We start from the raw sequence: 11451 nt of genomic DNA, 5'->3' as shown, positions 1-11451 counted from the left end.
ATATTATTTTGTCTATAGGTCTACCATGCATGCCTATCAATAGCACAAAAATGTTTTAACATGCCACTTTGGATTCCAATGAACGGCCGAGCATGAGAAATAGAGACGCGAGGATGGAATTCAAAAACTGGTATTATGTTATTATAAAGAAAAAAGGCAATTATTAATTTGTTTAACGTAGTCCCTTATATAGGCGGTTGTCTCAAATTGAAATATGTATATTTCAAATCATTAATTGCATTGAGGAATAATGTTTTACCTTGATCGAACGGTCACTAAAAATAGTGAGCACCAGTCAGTACACAAAAATGTATTCATGCTATTTAAAAACAACCTTTTAACAGACTGTTATCATCCGAACCTTTGATACGATTATAAACAACAGTAACCAATAATGAAAATGAGTTAAATGGGTTGCGCGCATCTCCGCTGTCCCCAACTCTATTATGATATCTACGGCTGAAACAATGATACGCACTTGACTTGAGACATGTATTTATTTTACGTCAATGCTAACGAGTAAGTACAAACACATTTTCAAAAAAAAGCTGAAAACCTGAAACGGAAATAACTTTAATTTGAAGTAAAATGTTAATTCAGGGTCTTCCGTACTAGAAAATACTACAAGTTTTGGACACAGTACGTTTTAATTTTCCATGTCGGTTATTCAACAATAAATATATCTGACGTCGCTAACTGTGAGCAAACCCCCAAATGACGTTTGTATGGACGCCGCCATCTTGAAATGAACGTCGCGTCATTTTACAAAGCAAGTCTATGGGGAAAAACATAAAATCTTGAATTTTAACTTCATTTTACATTTTTTGAAAAAAATGAAAAAGGTGCCTAGAGATATTAACCGTCTGGTAATAACGATGTCATTTTTAACAGTTTTATATACAGTATAAATAAACTATCGGAGGTCCAAAATTAGGTGGGACAGACTATAGAAATTTATCTTATATCTGAACAATTAGGTGTACAACAAAATAAGCAAAACAATTTCATTAACAAGATTTGATGAAATATTTCAAGTATAGCGCTCATATATTTTCTGATTTAATAATTTGGATATCATTCTAAATATCCTGAACTGTGCGCCCCTGAATGTGTGAACATTAAAGGTCCACTACTAACACACGAACGAGTATTTCATGAAAACCAGAGTTTGTAGCTGAGACTTCCTATTTACTGGAAATATGACCCACTGCATCGGATCTGACCAAACCGTTATGAACATGTTCAAGAATAACCAACAAATAAACCAAAAAGTTTACCTATTTCAAACCGGAAGTATGTTTTCCGACTGCTGACAAACCCTTCGCGCACCTTCGGATTTTTTTCCGAAGAATCATCCGAAACGAGGCTATAATTTATAAATGATGCAAAATATGTTATATGCCCAAACGATAACGTGATTTTACAAACTTAGCATAGGGAATTCATCATTTTTGTAACTCACAAAAACTTCTTGAATATCATTCTTATAATACATGTAATATACAGCTATACTACAAGTTTTCGGGAGGACGTTTTCACAAATTCGTCTGCAAACTTTTTCAGTTAATCTCTTTTTCAGCATAGCTTTAAGAATATAAATGAATAACTATCTTACACTGTAGAAAGAAACTGTGATTGAACTTTACCTAAATACACTGATTTATGTACATATGGCTACATTAATTCAATAAAATTTTAGACATTAAACATATTCTCTTGGCCTAATATATGTCACTGTCAATTTGAAACTAAAATTTTGTACATCTCATATTTTTCATGCAAATCGTGTATAATTACCATCATGGAAATGCGCGTCTTTAAACGGATATTCGTTTGAATTAATTTTAAAATCACGTGATCCTGAAGAATTTCCGACCGATTACGGAAAAGCGATAAACAAGAAAGTAGGACGAAATGACCACCCATGTCAGCCTAAGAAAAAACTAAAAAACAATCATTCGTTTCTCTGTACATGTGTTGATTTCAAGGGAATATTGCACGGCTATCGTAATGTTTAAAATAGTATGTTTCAAAATGTGTAGTCTTTTTTAAAGATTTAGGTTTTTTCAATTGTCTTTATTTTGCATCTTTAAGTTTTTTTTTCTGGCAATTTATTTTTATGTGTTCATGATAATATAATTTTGCTTTTTATATTTTCATAAAAAATATCCCTTCTGGATTAACAAAAACATTAAATCCGGCTCATCATTTAATCCATTTTTTGTTTCTCATTATTCTGCACCTACAAAATTCAAAGTTTTCTTTAATCAATCGATAGAAAAAAAATACAGAGCAAGTATACTTGTTTTTCTTTTCAAATAACCCGGAATTTCATTTAATGGAATTCGCATTTGGTATGATTTATATTGATTGTCCATTGTAGATTATCTTACAACTGATGATATAAAGTTCTATATTTCAAATTGACATAAAGTAAAAAACATTATACAGCTCTTGACGCATTACACTTTTAAAATACCAAAGATTGATTAGGTTTTATAATTGAGTAATATCACGCCTGGTAAACAACAGAGCTACCTTTTCCAGAGGTATACGGTAAATTGCTCTCTCGCAACTTTCGAGCTAGTGCATGATAAAAGAACATCAACAAAGGTGATTGTCATAATAATTTTTGCATTTGTACGAGCATTGTATCGAAGATAAAAAATCGGGGAATGGTAGGCGATGTAGATATAATTTAACTTAACAGATAATTTAAAGTTTGCTAATTTATTCTTAATTTGTGGTCGTGGTGATGTTTACCAGCAAGTAGATCTAGCAGTGAATTTGTCCGTTTCGTCATGAAATCACTTTTATTGTCAAATATTTGCATTTTAACTAACATTTAAAAGCAAACCGAGTAGACGTGAGATAGCTGTAAAGTATACAATGCATTTGGAAATAAAATATGTACCAAAATGCTTTGGGAGTGAAAAATACTCACATTTTATTATGAGAGACAGCTTTGGCGTGAAGGAGATAGTCATGTCGCCAAGGAGATAGCTCTGTGTTGCATTAACAGAGCTCTGTGTTCATAATTTTAATGTTATATTGAAAAGTTTACAATATTTACGTTGAAATAATATAAAGTCACTGTTCCACTGGATATACATATGTATCAATTTGCCAAGTATTTTTTGATAAAGATATTTCATAAGGCTGTAATTGTATATTTTGGATAGTTCTACATTCTGTTAACTTTTTAGCTCACATGTCTCTCAACATTTAGCTTGTGTATGCAATAGAGGCTGTATTTTTCAATTGATCTTCATGAAATTGGTCAAAATGATTGCCTTGTTTAAATATAGGTCAAGTTAGAAAATGTGTTATCAGGGATCAAACACTAGGTCACTAGGTCAAATCAAAGAAAACATAATGTATACAATAGGAACTACATTTTACAACGGATCTTCATGAAATTTCATTAGAATGTTTGTTTGGATAAAATCTAGGTCAAGTTTAAATATGAGTCATCTGGAATTAAAAACTAGATCACTCGGTCAAAACAAAGGAAAAATTTGCATATGCGATAGAGGCTGTTTTTTTTTCAATTGATTTTCATGAAATTTAGTCAGATTGATTGCCTTGTTTAAATCTAGGTAAACTTTGAAAATGGGTCATCTTTTGGAAAAAACTAGGTCACCCGGTCAAATCAAACAAAAACCTTATGTATGCAATAGGGGCTTCATTTTATATTGGACTTTCATGGAATTTGATCAGAATATTTGTCTTGATGAACTCTATGAGGAGTACAAATAAAGGTCATCTAAGGTCAAGAACTAGGTCACCTAGTAAAATCAAAGAAAACTTACTGAAAGCAATTTGGCTACATTTTAGGCAGGAGGTTAATGAAATTTGATCAAAATGTTTGCTTTAATGAAATCTTTTCGAATTGAAAATGCGCGACTTTTAGCCCGCGCGAAACTGGCGTTTTGCCGTTTGCACGCAATTTCATGCTAGCGAATTTAAATAATTTCACAGTACATGAATAAGGAAATGCAATTACCGCCTCGTGTATATATTTTTTCTCTTAACTTTGCATTTTTATGATGCTAATTAAAGCTCTTAAGTCATATATGACAAAATTTCAATTCTAAAGAAAGATAATTTTACACAAAATCCAGTCCCTTTCAACAAACCCGTCTGATTGGTTCAGATAAAAGATAGATTGATAGAAATGAAAATAGTCGCGAATGTTCAAATTTTAATGTACAGAAAGTTGTTAAATTTAGAATTTGATCACTTTAGTAATTTTGTCAGCTATTGTATATGTAATTGAGGTTGTTTGAATGATGAATAGCTTCTACGTAACTTTGCCCTGTAAATTTGATTTTGCTGGTAAATCAGCATAACTGTTTAGAACTTCAGATTTTAGATTCATAAGTGCATTTGAACGTGTACGTACAATGATGAAGTCAAAGCGACTACGTAGAAACAAACTGGTCGTGTCCTCAAAAGTAATTATGGTATAATTATATTCAGATATGATTTTACATGTAAACAAGTTTCAGAGCCACTTCCACTAAAGTTGGCGTCTTAAAACTACAGACAACCCTTGCTTTTCACAAGATAATTTCACGTATTACATTTTCTCTAACTGAATTTATTTATTTCATAGAAAAAGTAGCACATGCCGATTCTAAATAAATATAGACCGCCCGCTTAGGTCAATAGTGAAAGTACAGATCTATTGATCATGGGCTTTGAGTCTGAACCCCCCCCCCACCCCCTGACTATTTCACAGTGTGTCTTCCATCTATGACACAATGATTAATATGGAGATCTTAATAGTTACTTGCTGATAACAAGTTAGTACTGGTGCTGAATCCAGAAGTACTGGTTAAAACGGCACTAAATACAAAACAAGCAATCTAAATATAAGAAAATATAAGCAATAGGTATTATACAAATTTAATGCTGTATAAATATAACAAGAGCTATCCGTAAGACAGCCAATGCTCGACTTTTCGAATTATTGTCCCAGAAGAAGGAAAATATTACCCTAAATGTTGAAATATCTATAGAGTTTCAATTCAGTATCTGCATTAGTTTTGGAGATAGTAACTTGCATGCAAATATTTAACCAGCAGTTTTAAATTCAAAAGCGGATATAATTTGACCAAAAATGCATGTCAGAATTATAGGACTTAATGCAATCAACTAGTTTTATAACCCAGAAGGCACATGCACACAAAACTTTAACTAGAATTTTCTAAGTCCAAAAGGGGCATAACTTACCCAACATACATGTCAGAGTTATAGGACTTGACCTAGTGAGGTTGGTAATTGATATAGAAAAAAGAAAAAAATAAGTTTCAAATCTATATGTCTTTAAGTAATAGCTGTATGTACTTGCATGCAAAACTTTAACCAGGATTTCCTAAGTTCAAAAGGGGGCATAATTTGGTTAAAATACATGTCAGAGTTATGGGACTTGGCCCAGTGAGGTTGGTAATTGACCTAGAAAAAGAAAAAAGTAAGTTTCAAAGCTATAATCCTTTAAATGATAGCCATATGTACTTGCTTGCAAAATTTTAACCTAGGTGTGATTCCGAAGCCAGGATGAGTAGAATAGCTAGACTATTCTTCGAATAGTCGGGATAAAATGTGATAATTGAATTGTATCTCGTAACTGGACATAACTGCTATCCTGTTACCATCAACTCTGCTCAAAACTGTTAATGCATCACAGAGCTATCTCCTTGGCGACATGACTATCTCCTTCACGACAGAGCTGTCTCTCATAATAACAAGTGAATATTTTTACTCCCAAACCATTTCGGTATATATTTTATTTCCAAATGCATTGTGGACTTCACAGCCTACTCGGTTTGCTTCTTGATATTAGTTAAAATGCAAATATTTGACAATGAAAGTGATTTTATGACGAAACGGCCAAATTCACTGCTAAATCAGCTTGCTGGTAAACATCACCACGGCCACAAATTAAAAATAGATTAGCAAACTTTAAGTTCTCTGTAAAGTTAAATCATATTTACATCGCCTACCATTCTCCGATTTTTGATAGTCGATACAATGCTTGTAAAAATGCAATAAATGTGATGGCACTCGCCTTTGTTGATGTTCTTTTATCGCGACGTGCACTAGCACGGAAATTGCGACAGAGCGATTTACCGTATACCTCTGAAAGAGGTAGCTCTGTTGTTTACCAAGCGTGAATATATCATAAATAATTATATTAATTTACTTTTTTTCAAGCAAAATTCCAAGTTTCAAAGTTTTAATTAATAACTTCTCAGAATGTATTTAACATAAACATGAGATCATATTCCAATAATAATAAAGATACATGGTCAGTAGAGGACAACTCGTATTCAAAAACGTGAAAGAAGGAATCGGCGTTTAAGTTTCATCTAAGGAATTTGTATTCATATATGACTTTTATTCAGAATCTAAATACAATAGTTCATTACTTATCATTACGTTGACACATCAGATCCGATATTTGAGTACGATTTTAGTGCATTGTAACCTAGCCTATAATTAGAAATTGTAATTACCTCACTCTGTAGGTAGGTTTTTGATTGGTCAGAATAATTACACCCGCTTCTTTGTAGTACTGGATATCCATAAATATGTTACTAGGTCGGAGATATGAGTTATTGTGTCATAACCATTAAACTGATATTACAAATTGTTGAAAAAATCTATAATTACATTAATCACTGACGTCAGTACATTCTTGCTAAATGGGGCTGTTCTTTCATTATTCTACAATTATTGTTGGAAGCAAATATATTACGTTATATCCTTGTTTGATGGCCCTTGAAAAACTGTTCCTTTTACATAACATGGAAGAGAATCGCGTAATTTGTCAACGCATTACCGAGAAAATATTTCATTTACGTTTGATAAAAAACTGATAAATGAATAATTTCCTTTGAAGTTCAAAATTGTCAGACACCATTTTGATAACTTATAAGGTCAAATGGTGAATGTCCTTTTCATGTGAGCTGCGTAAGCTCTTTTGTCCCTCTTGTTTATTACGTACAAATAAGTGCAAATAAAATACTACAATTACAAAAGAAGCATTGAATCACATCTTTTACTTTTATCTATGAAAGACTGTCGAAAAATATGATGGACATTGAGAGTAAGGTATGAGTATAACATTTTTTACCCTTTATTTATTGGGAATGCTGCTTCTCCATAATTATACATTCAACTACTCTTCCATATAAAGTGAAAGTATCGTTGGACTGAAGCTTAATATTCTTCTCTCTGTGCAAAGAAAGTTATTTTCAAAAATAACACTACACAAAAGGGCGCTTGGAAAGGTTTGATAAATTTCATTTGCTTCACTTTTAAAAACAGTTTTGTAACATATTAGGCAGTGATATTTTAAACAAGATATGCGTGAACATCATGCATTATACTTAAATATAAGATATTTATTATAAAATAAATAAGTTAAATAATACTTTTACTCAAGGCATCTCTAAACATTGTGGTAAAGTACATCATAAACTCTTACTATTAACACCATCTGTAAGCAGCCAGTTTTATGGCAGAGACGAATGCACGTAAGTTTAACATAGTCTATAGAATTAAGAGTTTTGCATCACTTTTGCCAGAGGTTTTGGCTTTTTTAATATGTGTTATACTTTTACACGGGAAGCAAAACTGTCGGTGTTAACACTTCTGGCAAAGATTGTGGCTAAAACTACTAATAGTATGTGGTTCCGAAGTTCATTGAATGTCGTAATATTTAATGTCGTAATATTTAATTAACGGAGCCATATTTATTACACAACTTGAATGTTTTGAACATAAATACTTGCTTGTTTATTTTGTCCGGTACTTCTTCTTTCATACAGCAATTCAGTCATTAAACGAAGGGTAGATTAACTTAACCAATGTTACATAATTATATACATATAAAAGCTGACTGGTTATACGCAAGCCGTTGAAAACATCCCTAAATATATCCAAAAAAAAAAAAAGATCGAATGACTTCAATTATACCGTCTTAATCGCTAAGAACAGGATCAGACTCGCGGCCACTGGATGGATTGTCAACTGCACAAATTGCATGATCACTATTATGAAATTTCTTGGTCGAAACAATTCATTTTTTACATTACATTGAAAGCGATTTTTGAAGTAACATATTTGACAGACACACATACATTATTCACGCAAATTTAAACATGATCCTGTATTTTTACAAAATATTTCAACCTGTAAAACCTTTACTTCAAGTAATAATTTTATGTGTGTCATCATATTCCAAACGATTACTAGTATCCTGCATCAAAGCTTACTCTTACATTGTAAATGTTTGTGAGTTTTCCGTATTATTACTTCCATGTGAAACCAGAGGAAAACACAAACAATGTATAAGAAAAGGCAAAAGTAGCAGATAAATGAATATTTATAAAAATTATGTAAATCTGTATTAACAGCTTTATAGTGAATAAATAACCGCCAAAGGTTACAAATGTACCCTGCACAAATTTTTGATTTTTCCATAATGGTAAAATGTCCGGTATGTTTCCAATGATCAATTCTATATAAAAATTCTTTTAGACATTTACTAAATGTGAATGAAACTTTTCTATAGAGTGATTCATTTGTTTCTTAGGCTGTCTTGCGGAATAAGGTTTGCTAACAAACGACGCCAGAAGTTACACATGCTTTCACAAAGGACTATGAGTGGAAAACGGCTTAGCTATGTGCACACCCCCACTAATTACTCTTACAGTTATCTAACTGTCCCAGATCGTATGCAACAATTAGCAAGAGAAACTCCTGATAAAGACGTTTACGTGTTCCTGTATCCATTTGGCAGAAGGGATTCAATATCGGTTGGCACACTATTTGAAAAGTCGAAAGCTCTTGCAAAGTCTTTGATTCAACTTGGACTCAAGAAGGGTGACGTCGTTGCTACATGTCTGCCAAATGACAAGGACGCTCTTATTTCAACATTTGGTGTCATCTTTGCCGGAGGTATCATTACACATCTGTTATTGCGGGACGAAGATGGTACTGATTTACAAAACAAGCTTCGTCAAATCGGTGTTAAATATTTAGTCCTTAATCCTGGAGTTAATGAAGAACAGCTCAGAGCGTGCATGAACTTTGTCGATGAAATTGACCAAAGCGGATGCGCTCGGAGTATAAAAGTCCCGTCGTTAAAAATGGTAATTACAACTTCGAAAGTAAAGGGAATGAGTTTATTGCAGTTAGATGATCTTTTAACTGGGATGCAAAATGATGATGTGATACTACCTAGACTAGATCCGGAAGAAAATATTGTTCTATTCTCTACATCAGGGACGACCGGTGATTGTAAGTTTATACCACATACACACCATGGGGTGATGATAATTGGACACCAAGCTAAAGAATCTATCGGTTACGAAACACAAGACGTTCTGTACAGTGAAAGGCGTATAGCATGGCTAGGGGGATTTCCTTTCATGCTTCTACATGACTGTCCTAAGGTTGTGACGTTAACACATCCTATTGCAAACTTAAGTGAACATTGCAGATTTACGTACAGTGCTTTGCTGAATGAAAAATGCACCATTGCATGCGTGTTCCCTGCAACAGTAGTGGGTCTCCTTGATATGTACCAAAGCATGTCAGATCGTCAAATTTTAAAAAGCATTCATATTAGTGGTCTTACACTTGCATCCATTGTTATGAATGCAATAGGTGTTATTACAGAAAGGGTAACAAATTGCTACGGTTTGTCAGAAGGCGGTGTTATCACCTCTAATCACGTGAGCGAGAAGAATACCTATTTGGAGTTCAGCACTGGTAAACCAGTTGCTGGCGTTGAAATAAAAGTAGTCGATACGGATGGATTTATCGTTGAAAGGGAGCAGACTGGTATGATTTTAGCACGGTCACCGTCTATGGCCAAGAGTTACTACATCGACGGTAATACAACATTGCCAGCACAAGCGACAAGCGGATGGGTAGACACTAAAGATATCGGTTATGTTACTGAAGATGGTGAGCTTGTGGTAGCTGGCAGACAGTCGGATACAATAGGTGTTTTATACACCGGTAAGCTATATATTCGTTTTTTAATTTTGTAGGTAAATTAGATTCCTCATTTAGTTATGCACAATAACTGCATCCAGGCATATGATAATTATTTTTATTTAAGTTACTAAATACAACAGCTTTTTACAGCTGTATGTTTGCTTCCTTCATTGAGGTTGAAGCGAGTACACACACACACGCACGCACGCACGCAGACACGCACACACACACATATGCGCACGCGCACGCGTACGCACACGCACACGCACACACACACACACACACACACACACACGCAGAGAGATAGAGAGAGAGAAAGAGAGAGAGAAAGAGATGTCAATTTATTGATTTTTTATAAATTGATGCAACGCAACCGCTTAATATATAAATCACTCAAAATTAAAGTTGAATTCTATACAGAAATGGATAAGGTAATTTTTGCGATTGTGTACACAAACAAAAAATAAAATAAAAATTGTTTTCTCGAAAAGGCTTTAAACATAAGTCTGAACGCGACAGTAATAAACATCAGCAAAGTTTAACCTGTTGTTCATGATGTTGTTATAATATCTCATAGGAGGAAGATACATGCGTGGGCTGATAACCTATCTTGAGGCGTTGATAAAAGATCATCCTAGCGTCCTCGAGGTTGTTGCTATAACGGTACCAGATGATGTCTTTGTCGAAATAGTTTGCGCTTGTGTTATCCCATTACCTGGCAAGAAATTGACGACGAGCGAACTCGAGAATTTCTGTAAGTCTAAAATCGTCCCTGGTGCTGACAATTGGGAAGATTTTGAGAGGATTATGTTGTTTCAGTCTTTTCCAAAATTATATACAGGGAAACCAGACAAACGGGCCTTGAAGGAAGAGGTCATGCGCAGAAAGAAGGAAGAGCCAAAGAAATAAATTTTTGTCTGAGCCTTTGAATGAAGCTAATTATTTAAATTCCTTTGTTCAAAGACAAGAAATATGTAGTTCTTTCTATGCATTAATTTATCATTATGATAATCTACTTTAATAGTTATAAAGAAATGTATTACCCATAATGTGATGGTACAAACTGAAAAGGACTTATCCAAATTCCAATTTCGGATTTTTGCTGCCTCTTATCTAAAATTGTATTAATTTAAAACTGAATATTCTGGAAAAACTCAATATCAACTGTTGAATTTTATTTAATGTACACTTCTAACCAACGCCTTTGCTGTTTGGCTGCATGTGTCTTGTTGCGGATCTTTGATTTTTCCATTTGTATTTTTTAAATGAGTCAAGAAGTTACATATTTTTCAAATATGTTTCCGTGGTTAATTCAGAGAAATGTTAGGAATCTTTATTTAGTTGGACACACCTGAAGTGTACACATTTTATGCTTAAAGGTTAACACAATGAAGTGGTTCATAATCAAAAGAGTAAGTCAACAGAGAGGCCATC

The 11451-nt window shown here is 33.5% G+C and overlaps 1 protein-coding gene across 1 annotated transcript; it reads left to right on the top strand.

Moving 5' to 3' along the window:
• The first annotated feature begins 8672 nt into the window (after nt 1–8672).
• LOC128554918 (long-chain-fatty-acid--CoA ligase-like) lies at nt 8673–10926 on the top strand. Its single transcript, XM_053536252.1, has 2 exons — nt 8673–10038; nt 10595–10926. The coding sequence occupies exons 1-2, from the start codon at nt 8673–8675 to the stop codon at nt 10924–10926; spliced, it is 1698 nt and encodes a 565-aa protein (XP_053392227.1).
• The last annotated feature ends 525 nt before the right edge of the window (nt 10927–11451 follow it).

This window comes from Mercenaria mercenaria, unplaced genomic scaffold, assembly GCF_021730395.1.
Source record: "Mercenaria mercenaria strain notata unplaced genomic scaffold, MADL_Memer_1 contig_867, whole genome shotgun sequence".
Lineage (NCBI taxonomy): Eukaryota > Metazoa > Mollusca > Bivalvia > Venerida > Veneridae > Mercenaria > Mercenaria mercenaria.
The sequence above is the reverse complement of the archived record's forward strand: the minus strand, read 5'-3'. Positions and strand labels throughout refer to the sequence as shown.

Coding starts and splice junctions, on each gene's coding strand:
- LOC128554918 (XM_053536252.1), top strand. CDS start 8,673: ATGAGTGGAAAACGGCTTAGCTATGTGCACACCCCCACTAATTACTCT. Junction 10,039..10,594: donor AATAGGTGTTTTATACACCG/GTAAGCTATATA, acceptor AATATCTCATAG/GAGGAAGATACATGCGTGGG.